The sequence below is a fragment of the Columba livia genome, chromosome 9 (assembly GCF_036013475.1).
Source record: "Columba livia isolate bColLiv1 breed racing homer chromosome 9, bColLiv1.pat.W.v2, whole genome shotgun sequence".
Lineage (NCBI taxonomy): Eukaryota > Metazoa > Chordata > Aves > Columbiformes > Columbidae > Columba > Columba livia.
Genome location: NC_088610.1, coordinates 2,100,001 through 2,115,410, shown reverse-complemented (window position 1 = coordinate 2,115,410; position 15,410 = coordinate 2,100,001). Strand labels below are relative to the sequence as shown.

At 46.0% G+C, this 15,410-nt stretch overlaps 1 protein-coding gene and 1 long non-coding RNA gene across 3 annotated transcripts in view; one reads left to right on the top strand and one right to left on the bottom strand.

The window, feature by feature from the left end:
• Window positions 1–1,058: 1,058 nt before the first annotated feature.
• IL12A (interleukin 12A) lies at window positions 1,059–4,188 on the bottom strand. The gene is made up of 5 exons (XM_065073220.1): window positions 3,912–4,188; window positions 2,895–3,002; window positions 2,722–2,763; window positions 2,515–2,619; window positions 1,059–1,754 (listed from the first exon to the last, which is right to left on the bottom strand). Exons 1-5 carry the CDS (start codon window positions 4,122–4,124, stop codon window positions 1,587–1,589), a joined length of 636 nt encoding a protein of 211 aa, XP_064929292.1. The 5' UTR covers window positions 4,125–4,188; the 3' UTR covers window positions 1,059–1,586.
• A 193-nt stretch (window positions 4,189–4,381) lies between these two features.
• LOC110362360 (uncharacterized) overlaps window positions 4,382–15,410 on the top strand; it is an 11,776-nt gene continuing 747 nt past the window's right edge. Inside the window, exons 1-5 of one of the 2 annotated variants that reach the window (XR_010474576.1) lie at window positions 4,382–9,066; window positions 11,239–11,350; window positions 12,703–12,896; window positions 14,672–14,798; window positions 14,902–15,164. This is a non-coding gene — a long non-coding RNA (uncharacterized LOC110362360). The remainder of the gene's footprint in view (window positions 9,067–11,238; window positions 11,351–12,702; window positions 12,897–14,671; window positions 14,799–14,901; window positions 15,165–15,410) is intronic. The other variant, XR_010474575.1, reaches the window with a different exon arrangement.

The window sequence follows — 15,410 nt, the reverse complement described above, 5'->3', positions numbered from 1 at the left end:
TGCGTGCAGGGGCTGAAGGGGCTGTGGTGGTGCCCAGGACCTCGGGGGCTTTTCTGATGGGGTGTTTAGGGTAGAAAGAAAAGCTGTAGGAGTCAGGAAAGGCTTTATGGGGCTCTCCATGCCCTTGGCTCTTATCTTTGGGAAATTTTAACCTTTAAGATACCAAAAAAACCCCCAAAGTTCTAATGGACCTTCTGGTCAGACTCAGAAATCAGTAAATCTAAGCTGGAAATAAGCTGCTTATTTGCAATGATGAGGGTAATTGGATAGCATAGCAGATGGTGAAAAAAATATGGGAAGGTCTTCAGCTCTCAAGTTCTTTAAATCAAAATCAAGAAGCTTTTAAAAAAGACGTATTGTATTTCTGTGGGCTTTAGTTTGCAGGCAGAAGGAATTGGAACAGCTGCGTAAGGACATCACAGCATCGAGGTGTGAGGTTGCTCTTACCCTACACCTCGGTGTATGTTGTGGGGGAGTCTGTGGGAGCGGGGACCACGTCTCTGGTTCCACTGGAAAGCTCTGGGAATGTATACATTTAATTACATTTTAAGGGCTGGTGTGGGGTACAGGTAACGCCAATGCTTGGGGAGGAGGATGAGGATGGCAGGATCTGGAAGGGCTGAGGGTCACATCAGCCTCTCGGCATCAAAGAGGGGTCCCCAAAGAGCTGGGAGAACCCGAGGAAGAGGAGAGAGCTGAAGAACAAGGGGTTGGAGACAAGGGGTGGTGGGTGCAACGTGGGAGCTGGTGGGGACGTGGCCAAAGTCACTGCAAGGGTGGACCTGGTATAGGTGACACGGGCAGGAATTGGAAGGATAATCATCCCGGCATCCCTCCCATCCTGCAAAGCTCTGCAAAAATCCTTCCCTTGCTGGAAAAAACTCAATTCAACCACTGATTTTGGTGGGGTGAGAATTTCACCCCAGGAACTATGTAACTGGCTGGGAGGTGGGTGTAAATGAGGATGGAACCCAGGGGGCTGCACTGAGTGCTCAGTTGGGGAGAAGATCCACAAGAAGGACGGTTGGTGTAAGGAAGAAGGAAGAAACAGGATTTTAAAATATTATATCAGTGCTGAATGTTACTATGATATAGTTTTACCTGCCAGCAACATTCACGGCATTTTAAAAGTATGATGGATATGACATTATATTATTGATTCATGTAATATCTCAAGGAAGAAAAAAAAGTCACCATTTTTTTTTAATGCAAACTTTATTAGGCAATAAATAGAATAAATAAGGCATACCATCATAAATAAATCGATTATTATAAATATGTTTCAATTTCTGAAAATTACAGCTGAATAAATAAGGTGGGTAAGACACAGTTGAGTGTTTGGCGGTTTGAGAACATTTTGGTACCGCAACGTAGCTTATTTTCTAGAGATCTAGAAGTGTATCATGACAGCTTAAAACACACTGACAACAGCTCACTAAGACCTGATTTGTAAGAAACTGTGAAGTATTATGCGCTCGGTTCCTAAAAAGCCCCCAACCACCTTGCGGGGTATTGACTCTACTGTTTTTTTCTCCAAAAATTGCTTTAGGTCAAATCTATACCCCAAGTGCTGGAGGGCCGGGCACTTAGAGGGAGCTCTCCGGCGAGGTCAGGTAGCTCATCATCCTGCCGATGGTGATGGTGCGGATTCGGAAGGCGTGGAGGATGCTGCAGAGCCGCATCCTCTCCTGGAAGGACGTGGGGACCGCACCGGGCAGGGGTTGGACCGCGCTTCTGCCGCTGGGGTTTAGCGCCTGGGGAGAGGTAGGAGCATCAAACCACCACCTCAAAGTGGCTACAACAACAACAAACCTCTTTAGATTGGCTACAACAAATAAACCTCTTTAGGTTTTTTTCGCCCCCCTGAGGGATAAATGACAAGACTTAGAAATCAGGATGTATTCTTATAACTGAAAAATTTGAAGTATTTAATGATATAATTAATAGACTTAGGATAAAATTGGGAATGTTTAGTGATATAATGAATAGACTTTGGATGCGCAGCTGCACTTTCCTCAGGACAAAAATGCCCATTCATGCACAAAGGCTCTTTCTGCCCAAGAATAAAGAGCCTCTTTTAATAATAAGCCTATGTCCAGCCTAGTCTAACAACCCCTTAGACTGGGCTTGCCTGCCCCAGGCTAGACTAGAATCTCCGGGCTGTTGGGAGATGCTCTGTCAATACAAAGGGAATTAATGTTGGTTTTTTTTTAATTAGCTTTTGTTAAACAAACAAACAAGCTTTTAACATTTGTTCCCTCCTCTCACTAATTTATCAAAGTTCAGTACACCCTATGTTGTACTCAGTAAACCAGGTGTATTCTATTTCAGTATTTGGAAGAGAAATATGAAGTAAGACACATAATTCATAAGGATCAAGTCCCTTCTAGGAAAAACAGGGACAGTAAAAATTACCAGATTGAAGAAAGGTCACTATTTGCCTGGTTACAAAATGAATTAATAGCTCTGATTTAAGACAGAAATAGTAGAAAGGAAGGAGACAGAAATACTTACTGTCATCATCTCATCAATAGCTGTCAGAACCTTTTGATCACCCAAGTTCCTCAGCTCTGCCCTGTAGGCATTCAGATCCTCATAGATGCCCTGCAGGCATTTACTCTGCAAAATCCAGAGTTATTAGGAAATGCATGACTCTGTTGTAAGTGCTTTCAACATACAACAAGCAAAAGAAGGGGTTATTTTGGGAAACTTGCAATTTACCGTATCAAAAGTAGATCTTTCCAGTGCTGGACAGTTTCCAGTCTGCAAATTAAAGAAGAAATGAGACATAGTGATTTTGTGGAAGTGTGAATTATACGGCTGTTACATGAAAATATGATGCTGAAACTTGATACACACATATATATATATATATATATATATATATATTTTACCTCTGGATCCTGAGATATACAAGATTTTATGGTGTTGATCTTATCCTTAGTGATATCTTCTAGATCGACCTCTTCAAGGGTACATTCAAATCCCAGCGTGCCGAGCTCCTGTGTTGGAAAGGGAATAGAAAAGGGTTGTTGACTCAGCCTTGTGATACCGTATATATATATATATATCTGTAAGTACACACAATTATATGTGATGCATCACAGCTGTCTGCACTTAGCGGAATCCTAGGAGTGAGGCTGTGTGAGGATTATGGTTAAACATGAAAGGGAGCAAATAGACTGAGAGACTGAAGTGCATGAGGCAGTTGTGTTTAATGGGAATAAGCTCAGGCTTGGCACAGATTTGTTTTATATGCTGCTGTGAATTGCGCTGCCTCCATTACTTTAAATTATTCTCTCAGACCTCAAATCTATTGAGAACTTTACGTCGCTATAGTTGCAAATGTAAAGTAACTCACAGAAAGTGAAAAATTACTGATACCATCTGCACAGACATTTAACAGTGCTCGCTGGCCCACTGCAAGTGCAGAACAACGCACCTATGCAGTGCCGGGGTTTTTTTGTGGTTATCTGAGATAAAGCTTGTAACAATAGCAGGGAATTTTAGCAAAACCAAAATCCCCTTGACACTGCTGCCAGAGAGCTTCAGTGTGGAAAATGCTACAGCACCAACCCAAAGAGTCAGGAGCAAGTGCTTTCTGAGCCAGCTCTGCAGGGGCCTCAGAGAAAGAGCTTGTTCAAAACTGAGAGCGTTCAAATCCGCTGGTGCTGCTAATGGTGAGTGTGTTTCTGTGAGGGTGAGTGAGCACGGGTTGAGAGAGACAACTGAGCAAAACCCCAGCCCAAAGGGCTGGTCAAGGGAGGCGTGAAAACAAAGACCAGTTACTGAGGCTTAAAGCGGGTCTGCAGAGAACATGCGCCTGTCTGGGTACCTGCAGCTACCATCACCATCCTCCTGGGTACCCTCCCTGCCCCATCCCCGCCGCCCCAGCCCCCTCACCCGCACACCTTCAGCTGGTGGATGGAGGCGCTGGCGGCCGCCAGCAGTTCCCGGGAGCGGTTCATCCTCTCGGCGAGGGGGGAGGACGGCGGCGGCATCGCCCGGACGGGAGGTGACAAGGCCAGGGCCAGGCAGAGCGCGGGCAGCAGCGCCCAGGGCAGGGTTGCGGCGCTAGGGGGCGCTGCCCGCCCGCCGGTGTCGCTGTCACCGCGCTGTGCCATCGCTGCTGCCCGGGGAACGCTGCAGGGACCGGCGGGGCCGCGGCGGCTCTTATAGGGGCGGCGGCAGCGGGATTTCCCCCTCCTCTCCTTTCCGTTCCAGTAGCCGCTCGGGGAGCCGGGCCGGGGGCAGCCGGGAATCCCGGCACCGCGGGCGGGGAGCGGGGACGGGGACAGGGGGCCGGGGGAGGGGGCGCTGGCCCCGCGCTCCTGCTCCGGGGGATGCTGCGGGGCAGCTGTGGCGCTTGTGGGGGCTGGAAGTCCCGTGTTCAGGAGCATTCCCTTGCACTGAGCTTATAGAAAAGGTAAGAATGACTTAAAGTGTGTGCATGACACACGATTAAGCTTTTCAATGTGTATGGTGCATAGATAAGCTTTTTCCATTTCCATTTTTTATTGTCAAAACCTATAATTTCGTCTCCCTGTTCCAAGTTCAGTGTCTTATGAGGACATCCATCCTTCTTCTTGTTGTTACTCCATAGGGGAAACCTTATTGCTCTCTACAACTACCTATAAAGGAGGTTGTAGCATGGAGGGTGTTGGTCTCGCAAGCAGCAAGTGATAGGACAAGAAGAAGTAGCCTTAAGTTGCACCAGGGAAGGCTTAGATTGGGTATCAGGAAAAAATTCTTTATGGACAGCATCATCAGGCATTGGAACAGGCTGCCCAGGGCAGTGGTGGAGTCACCATCCCTGGAGGGGTTTAAAAGACATTTAGGTGAGGTTCTTAGGGACAAGGTTTAGTGCTAGGTTATGGTTGGACCTGGTGATCCTGAGGGTCTCTTCCAACTGAAATTATTCTATGATCCTGACCCAAATTTGAGCTTTGAGCATGGGTGAAGACCAAAGAAAAGAGGGGTGATGGTTTTAAACTAAAATAGGGGAGATTCAGGCTGGACATGAGGAAGGAATTGTTGGCCCTGAGGGTGGTGAGAGCCTGGCCCAGGGTGGCCAGAGAGGTGGTGGATGAACCATCCCTGGAGACATCCCAGGCCAGGCTGGACGGGGCTCTGAGCAACCTGAGCTGGTGAAGATGTCCCTGCTCATGGCAGGGGGGGCACTGGGGGAGCTGGGAACGTCCCTCCAACCCAAACTGTTCTGTGATTCTATAATGTTGAGATGTCATTAATGAATATTCTTGAAAACCTGTCTGGAAACTTGCTTTTTGCTGATATACTTGGTATAATCCCCAAATATGTCAATATTAGTTCATATTGCACATGGCCATTCTTAGCCTGACCAGCAGGCTGTAGAGAACTTTTTGTCTGCTCTGCTGTGAAGTCAATGGGAGTTTTGCTATCGGCTTGAAAGGGACCAGGATGAATCAAGAGTTTTATATTGCATTTTCAGATTCTTTTTATTTTAATAGACACCTTGTTTCCCATAAGAAGGTTGTGGTGTGTCTAGAGACTTGCTTTGCTAGAATACCAGCGCTGCATAATTTTCCCACTTCACTGTGTGTTTTCCATTTCTGCACTACTCGTTAAGCTGTGGGCTGTGGTTTTAATCTTGTGTAGGAGATTCTTATTTTCTGACACAGAAGTGAGAGAGACCTTCAGTGTACGCTTGCGCGCGTGCTCTTGAAAAGGCACCAGTTTGGCTTTCCAGGTTTCTTTGCCCAACACTCAGTCACAACATTGTCAGCAGCAGCAGGGCATGAGGTTTCTCTTCAGGTAGGACAATGATGCACAATTCAGACAACAGCTTCTGGTTTGTGGCATTCCTGTGCTGCTCTTAGGCATGTACCGGGGCATTAGTTCAGGTTCTTTGTCCTAAAGGAGGAAAATATAGCTCAAAGGGCCCCCATCAGCCCCCACTTGTAAAATACAGGCTACGCAAGTAGGACAGCCATGCAAGTAGGACACTTCTGATTCCCTTTTATGCAAAATCTTGAGATATATTTTGCTTTCTTCACGTCATTTCTCTCTTTTATGGTATATGGCTCGCAGATGATTTGCAAGGAGTTGTTGCACCCGTGTTTCCAAAGCAGAAAGGCTTTCTTGGCCAAAGCTCCCTCAGCCCAACAGTTGAATGATGTATTACTGAAACACGGGGTGGGTTTAATTTCCTGCTAAAATGGAATATGTCCTAATGCTGGTGAGTGCACTTTTTCCTGTTAGAAGAAGAAGTAATTGAATGTTTGCTGTTTTATAAATAGGAAGTTTTTTTTTCTCATTTATCTATAAAGAACCACGCCTGAATGATACCTTGCTCACCACTCATTTATTTTCCTGGTAGTATATAAAACTGAAGTCCTTGCCACACTGGGCTGCTGAAGATCCTTGTTCAGCTCTTGCAGGATCAGAGGCAACAAATCTGGAGACCCATTGAAGCTCCAGCACTTACAAACACTGTGCAGACCCGAATCCTCCTGGAGCAGCAATCCCACAGGTACTGCGGTGAGAGTCCCCAGGGCAGATGCTGAACACGATATTAATGTGGTGGTTGTACTGGTTTGGATGAGCAACACATTGAGTTTCTGCTCCTTTGTGTAAGGCACTTTTAATTCAGATTTATCTCAAAGCAAAGTCTAAGATGTTAACTGCTGGGTCTTAGCAATGAAGTAGTAAAATCTTAATATGTTTGTTTCGGGCAGATGTTGCATCTGTTTTTCGTTCCTAACCTCGTCCATCTATTTCTTTCATCTCAAAGCATCCTATATTTGACCAGTCTTGACTCTGAAGGAAGCATCTCAATGATTACTATGCATGGGAATAATTGTACATCCATGGACTGGGCTTTGATGTTCCTCAGTGGTTATATACATACTGCCAGATATGAATATTATTTTGCAAAGTTAGATGTAATAATATTTTCTTTGTCAGCAGCGTCCAAAACTTAAAAGTGAGTTCTTTTGAAATAGAAAAATCCAAATCATTTTTATTGCATATGGTGTCTTGATCTTGGGTACCCATCTCATCGGGCAAATGAAGATTATATGGGTGGAGTGATGCATTTGTTATTAAAGTAATGAAGATTGGGATGTATCATGTACACATTTAAAGACACAGTGCAGTAATCACATACCATAGTCTATAGAAACTGTTAGAAGATGTATGATATTACATCAGAAAATGTAATTCCACTGGCTTTATTTCAACCATAAATTGCTCTTGCTGAAATTAACCTCCAGAGAAAAAGAACCGTTCCGGGTCCAGCTCTAAAACTATATTTTGACTGTATTGTAGTCAAAGGTGGGCGAAACTCTGTTCTTGGCTATGCTGCGCTCAGCCGAAACAATACTTAAAAGTCCTATTTGAAAAGGAAAGGGAAAATAATAATAATAAAGAAACCCAATTAGAAAAAGCCAAAACCCCCAAACCCCTCAGTTTAGTTTAGTTTTGAGGACTGTACAAGCAAGGGATGAGCAATAGGATCTTCTCCAGCCACAACTGTTCTAAAAAACCGGGAGGTTCCTGGAAACGCGTGTTGACACGAGGCGATGGGCTGCTAACCTTATATTTCGGTCTTGGCTTGCCTTCTCTCCCCTTGTACAAACAGAAATCTCATCTTTCTCTCCATGGTTGCTCCTAAAGCCCAAGATAAACGAAGACCCCCTTGCTTTTCAGGGTAAGCTACGCATGAAGAACATCACACCCCGTCCCCTCCATCATCAGCCACGTGCTGTGGTTAAATGGGTGCTGAGGGATATTTCCTAATACTTTCTTCATTTGTGTAATGTTATTTCTCTTGTCCGTATCAAATAGCATGAATTTTTTTGGTTAGCAGGCCAGCTTCCAAACCCTTCATGAAGGTCAGGTAGCGACTTGTAACGTGCCTTCAATAGGAAGAGATGTGTTATTTGCAGGAGAGTCCTATTCCCAGTAGTTATAATTACATATAATTACGAAATAATTTATATATGTATATAATTATTGCATAATTATATACATATATAAATTAAAGCTGCAGTGTGATTATATCACAGCTAGGCTGACAGTTAATTGTAGATAGTTACTATTAATACATAAAAGGAACAGCAAAATGTTGTGTAGAATAAGATTTCTGAATGCTTCAGTAAATCAAACCAGTTTTTACACTATTTACCACTCTCAGGACTTATGAAGGATCGATCATGGATCATTTTTTTGCTCCTGGATAATTTGTTCAAAAGATCTGGGGTCAGGTATCTTCCCAAAATAGCGTCACTGACAGAAGCTTTTCTTCTGATCTACGTTGGAAACTGATGACTCCATAAAATGGGAAAGCAAAGATTGAAACTCGCCTGGTGTTTTTTTGGCTGTTAGTGCTTATTCACTGAGGAATCCCCTGAAAATGTAACTGAGAGCATATGCTGAAGTTTCATTGATTTGAAAGCTGAAGTCACACAATTGAATGTTATTTCTGAGTCAAAGTGGCTTTTGTGAACCCGCAGTCAGGGCACCAAAACCCATAAGGACGTTGGTGTCCATCACCTGTATCTCTTGGCTCTTCTCAAGTTGGACCAGTGGAGGTTGAGGTTGGATCTTGGGAACAATTTCTTCCCCAAAGGGCTGTTGGGCATTGGAACAGGCTGCCCAGGGCAGTGCTGGAGTCACCATCCCTGGAGGGGTTGAAGAGATGGAGATGAGGTTCTCAGGGACATGGGGTGGAGATGGACTTGGTAGTGTTGGGTTAATGGTTGAACTGGATGATCTTAAAGGTCTTTTCCAACCTAAACAATTCTCTGACTCTATGGTGGTGTGGGCAAGACTATCCATCAGCCCCATTTTTGTTTTGGTTTTTTAAGTTTTGTGACATTAATAGAAGTAAAAAGCTCCTGTGAGGACCTTCATGGGGCTGGATGGTGCTGCAGTGCGGTGGGTGCCAAGTTCATTCCCTGGTCCCTCCATCAGAGCACGGAGCAGCGCTGCCTCCCTGCCCATCACCCCAGCACCTCCGCACCCCCAGGACATCCTTCGTTGTCTCCTCATCATCTCCACCGCCCTACTCCTGAAAACACCCTGGTGAGTAATTCGGCTCGTGTCCGTGGTTCCCGTGGTTTCGTGTGTGGGGAGGGAGCGCTGGCCTCTGCTGAGCGCAGCTCTACCAGCACTTTCCACGGTCCCTTTTTCACTCTCGCTTTCAGTTTCTACCCACTGCAGCATTTCTCAGCTCTGGGTGCTTTTTCTTCTGTTCATCCGTCCCTTTCGCCTCCTGTGTGCGGGTGCAGAAGCTCTGGCAGGTTCAGATGCGGCGTCTCGGAGCTGCTGGGCAGGCAGAAGGGCTGTGATGGATGAAAGGGGTGACGATCATTTTGCTCCCCTCTTGCTGCTTATTTTTTGCCATTTCACCTCGCAGTGATGCTAAACAAGAGGAAAAAAACAAGCAGCGTTGATATTGATTGACCAGGAGATGCAACAGTGCATTTTTTGTATTTCTTTGATGCAACCTGATTGTCTGAATCACATTAAAGATGAATTCAACCCTTAACCCCAACCTGAAGAAGCAGGATAGGGAAGATGTCCACAGTTTGGGCGCTGAGCGAGATGATGATTCAACACCCGAGAACACGCACCGAGATGAAGAGCTCAGAGTCTCGGTGCTTGGGGATACCCAGAGAGTGGCTGGTGTGACTCACGCTCAGAGCATTCCCTGATAAGAGAGGGAACTGAGCTCCAGGTCCAAGAACACATATTTTGGAGTTATTTGAGCATCCCATCCCCCTGGGGAATGCTCAGCAGGGGATTTTGTGCTGGGATGATGCACTCTGCAATGGGGAGCATCGCTGGCTCCCCTCTTCCTCGGGCTGAGCATTCCCCTGGTAGGTGGTGTCTATACATGGACACATTTAATTTTGTTTTAGACCTGGGTGAGCATTAAAAAAACCCAGTAGTCTTAGTGAAATGAAGCCCTGACCGAAAGGAGATTATAGCCTTTCGGGCTTGGTGGGAAAGGAAACAGGTATTTCCACTGAGTCAGTTATTAATATTAGAATAAAATGATGTCTTTACATGGGTGAAACCCAGTGTTTGTGGCATCACAGGCTGGTATATTGTCTGCCAGGTGCAGGACGGACAGGCAGGGACATGCCAGACCCTGCAGTGGTCACCAGAAGGGAACCAAGCAGTCAATGTGCTCATAGGGGTAAGGTTACACATGAGTAGAATGTGAGTAAACTACGGATTACATGTGTGAGCAAGTGCCATTCGACTTGCAGTGTTCAGCACCACAAATATTTGTTTGCTCCATTTGCTGGAGCCCTGGGGAAGGCACCACCTCCCAGGCAAAGCAGCCTCCAGCTCTTAAAATCGTCATGAATGAGAACATTAAAGACATTTGCAGCAGCTGCTCTGATTTCAAATCACAGATTGCCTCAGCAACAAAAAGGGGAAGGATTGCGCGGGGCCATGGGGCTTTGCCATGCCTGTATGGGAAGACTAGGAAGCATTAAATAGGTTTGAATCCTAACAAATGCTATGTGAAAGCCGCCACAGAAAAAGGTTTTTATTAATATTTAATTGCCACCAGTTGGATGTGCATCTCTCCTGGCACAGCTTTAACCCGCTCTGGGCTTGGAGAGCTGGCACGAGCGCTTGGAGCAGGGTCTGAGAGCTGGTTTTCTTTAGCTCACTTCCACTAAATACTATGGGGGGCTCTGTGGTGGGTTAATGACTCATTTCACACCTGGCCATGGGCTTTAGCATGGACAAAGGAGAAACCAATGGTCCCAAGTCCAGCACCTGCCTTTGCATCCTCAGCCCCTCCTGTGCCGTATGTGCTGCGTGTGAAGCTGGGCTGTGGCTGCAGCTCTGCAAGTGGTCAGCGGGTAAAAACATGGGTCACACAACAGAGACTGAAGTTATTTAATTTGTGAAATTATTTTTTGTGTGGATGTAGCAAATTTTGGTTTGATTTTGAAATAATAGACATGGACATTTCTGGATTTGGTGTGATTAGAGTATGCAAGAAACATTATATTTGAACTGTTTGAAGCTGTATAATTATCTTTAAGCTATTTCCAGTTCTTTTCCCAAAGCCTGTGTGATTGCCTAGAGAAGCAGATTCCCTGTCAGGTCCTGGGAACCTGTGCACATCGGTTCACTCCTGTCGGTGAGCACAGGGAGCTGCATTTTGCCCATGTGCAAAATAGCCGTGAGCTGTGCTCAGCCAAGTTGGATTTCATTTTTCTTCTGTAGATGTGTAATGATCGTTCCCTTCGGGCTCGCCGCTCGCTCCGTGCCAGCTGACGTCTGGGTCGTCCCATGCTGGAAGAGGAAGCTGCTGCTCGTAAAGAAACTTGCTGAGCACGTAAGTTGGGGCAGCCCGTGTCCCGTGGCGGGGACGTCACCCCGTTTGCTCTCTGCAACTGCCTGAAAGGAGCTTGGAGCCAGGGGGGCTCGGGCTCTGCTCCCCAGGAACGAGCGCCAGGACGAGAGGTAACGGCCTCAAGCTGCACTGGGGAGGCTGAGGTTGGATCTGGGGAACAATTTCTTCCCCAAAGGGCTGTGGGGCATTGGAACAGGCTGCTCAGGGCAGTGCTGGAGTCACCATCCCTGGAGGGTTGAACCGATGGAGATGAGGTTCTCAGGGACACGGAACAGTGCCAGGAGTGGGCTGATGGTTGGACTCAATTATCTTAAAGGTCTTTTCCAACTTAAACAATTCTATGATTCCGCTGCTAGCATGGGGGAGACAGTATGGAGAGGAGAAAATGTATGGTGGCACTATAAATGAGTCTTCGGCTGTCCCCAGGTTCTACTCATGGTTTTGATTAAGAACAGATTTGCAATATTGGATTTTATAGAGTACAGAATATTAAATGCGGTCACTTGAAAGAGTGTGTGCTAGGCACTGCAGATTGAGCACTAGGTCGGGATGCGACAGCCAGTTGTGTTTCCCTGCGCTGGAACTGGGGGTTGGTTACAAGACGCAAATTCAAACCTGGGGCACTAGATACCCTGTGTTTGCTGTGCGGACAGGGCCTGGGCCACTTCCAGGTGCTGTGTCCTTTTCTCGGTGACAGCACCGCAGCCCAGTGGCTTCATTGTGCTCATGGCCACGTCCAGCTGCTGCCAGGGCTTGGCAGGAGACACAAACCATTTCCAAGCGGGCTTGCTAAGCTGCAGGTGTGATGCTGGACTCCAAGGCACCCTGAATATGATTGCACAACCTCTTCCAACCCAAAATGTGAAAGTCTGTGCACCTGCTGCGTGGCCATGGGGTGAGTGTCCCTCTTCTCCCCAGATCTCGTGTTCTAAGGCAGAGGGAAGGTGCGGGATGGCTGGTCTGACACCGCAACATGGATATAAAATATCTCGGGATGATTTTGGAGGCGCAGAGCTCTGCAGAGCCCCTCGCCAGCTCTTATTCTTGCTTCGGGGGGGTCAGTTCCCTGCAGCTGTGGGTGCTGGTTTGTCCAGCAAAACTCCTCGAGTGTCCGATGGGAGTTTCTTCCAAACTGGCTGAGCCCAACACCTGGGAAAATTCCTGCTCTCCCACAGCTCTGGCCACAGTTTTGCTGCTGGGAGAGGAGCAGCGTGGGGCCGGCTGCCTGGAAACAGCTGCTCTCAGCTCAGGAGATCCACACGAAACCCTTCAATTCCCTTTTTCTTTACTTTTTTTTTACATACAGCTGTAGCTATTTCACTTTTCTTTTGAAGGCAGGTTTCTTCCCCAGCTGTGCCGTTGTTAGGAAGCCGTGGTGGGGACGGTGGTGGCCAGCGCGGTGGTCGGCCTCTTCTGACAGTCACTTGTGGCAATCGCTCCATCTGCAATAAATTTGGCATCAAAACCTGAAAGTCACGAAGGAAGAGGCTGTGACGGGTCAGAGCCTTTCGCACCGCTGAGAATTGGGGTAATTTATTTTGCATTGATCCTTTTTTCCCCCTCCACAGTCGATATTATATTTAAAATAATATTTTACCGCTAAGAGGAGCTGATGTTTGATATAGCGAAGAGGGAAGGTCTAATTTTACCGAGTGTCCGAGGAAAGCTGCTTTAGCACACAAGTTGGTGCCTTTGCTGTCGGTGGCCCTGCCCGGCGTGCGGGATATCCCCGGTGACCTCTGGGTCCCGCACACTTGCCTTTCGCTTCACTTTACAATAAGAAGGAAGAGAAACTCGGTGGGAGCGTGCGTGGGCTTGGGCAGGGAAACCAGCCTGGACCGTAAGTCACCCCCCACCTACCCCACGGCTTTTCCTTGGGGCTGCCCTCTGCAAAGCTGAGCCTGCCGTGGGGCTGGGCAAGGGGAGCTTTGCTTTGAACAGGTTAACAAAATAGCCATTTTTTGGTGCTATTAATAATCGCCTTCCCCAGCAGCAGCGCAAAGCACTGGGGAACCGTGCAGGGACCTTGGGGGCAGCAGGTTGTGTCCCAGCACAAACCCCTTCTTGTTTGAATCTGCATACGACTTAATTAAGCTCATTAGCTCTTGGCCTTTGAAGGATGAAATAAGAAAAATACGAGGCCGTGTGTGTGCACTGCAGTGGTTTAATGTGCTCAATCTGCGGTTGGTACCCGTGTCCCTGGTGATGGGCAGCGCATCCCGTGCACGGTGAGCGATGCTGCCGAGGGGGTCCTAGGAAAAAAGGGAGCAAAGAATACAAGGGGAACCCAAGGTGTAAGGTTTATTTGAGAGGAAGAGCCTGGCTCATAAAGCACCTCTGTTTCCCAGGGGCTGCTTTAATGTCAGCAGGATGTTATCTCAGATATCAGGATGACATTATTGTATTATATTGTATTGTATTATATTATATTGTATTGTATTATATTATATTGTATTGTATTATATTATATTGTATTATATTATATTGTATTATATTATATTATATTGTATTGTATTATAGTATAGTATGTTATAGTATATTATAGTATATCATATAATAGTATAGCATGCTATATTCTATTCTATTCTATTCTAGTATAGTATATATATTATATTAATTACATTACATTGTTTATATTGTAATATAATATAACATAACATTATATTAATTATATTATATTATATTAATCACATCATTACATGATATGATATGATATGATATGATATGATATGATATGATATTATTAGTATGCTCTAGTATGGTATATTATAATATTATATTTGTTTTGTTCCATTTTATTTTTTTTAATGCGACATCTCATGCTTTTCAGCCAGAGGTGAGTTTAGGACCAAGAATAGACCTTTTTCTCCAAATTAACACCTTTTTATTTTGTTTCCCCCTACATTTATGGGTGAGCAGCAGTGGGTATTGGGGCTGCTTCACGCACCCAATGCTGAACGCCAAATCCTTGTCCCAGGGGTGGAACAGTGGCCACTGTCATAACAGAAGCTGCTTCTTACAGTCACTGCTGAGCTCACCGCCCCACCCCGAAAACAACCTTCTAACCAAGAGCCCCTTGTGTCCTTTGGGGAATTCAGCTCCACAGTTAAGTACTGATACTGGGAGTCCCACCTGGAACAGTGTAAATGCCCCATTCATGGAAGAAAAGCATTAAAAAAAAAAACCCAAACAAACCAAAACTACCCCAAAACCCCATCAGCTTTTCACAACCCCTCATCCCCATCACCCCATGTGTGTTGTATTTTTGATGAGTGCACCAGGTATTTTTGGTCATGTTTGCAGGCAGCCAGTGGAAGGAAAATATGGCAAAGTTTGACCTCCCATGCGAGATGGTTGATGTTCAATGGGGAGGAGGAACCAAAAGGAGGATACAGGAGACTCAAAAAGTGGGAGCGATACCCAGGAACAGGTGACAAAATCCACATTGCTCGTGGCAGGGTGGTGGTGGCAACTCAGAAACCACACAACACCTTTCCCTGTTAAAAATGTCATTTAATCTATTTATTCCACAGCTTTGCTGCCGTACACACCAGTGTGACACCTCGGGACACAGAGCCAAGGAGATGCAGTTACCCAGAAACACGCTTTGCCTTTAAAAAAAGAAACAAAAAACTCCCTAAGGATGCAAGGAGGAAAACCAGCAGTCGGTGACCCGAAGAACTCGTTCTCTTCAGCAAGTTCTAGGCACTTCGCAAGGAACAAAACTCACCCACCGCCCCAAAAACAGGAACCTGGTGGAGGTGATGCTGGAGATGACGCTGAGGACGACATGGGGGTGAGAGCAAACTTTTTGTATTTGGGGCTTTTGCTGTTTGTGCTTTAAATCCAGCAGCAGGCACCTCCTCATTTTCTGATGGAGGCACTGGCTATGCACCCCCCAGGGACATTTTTGGCCTCAGAAAGCTGCAAATGCAGTATTTTATGGAGCAGAAATAACCTATCAGGCAATGGCATTGAGCCACAGGGAAACTAACACCCCAAATATAATGTATGTTTTTTCTGCATAGTTGATTGAAAAAGA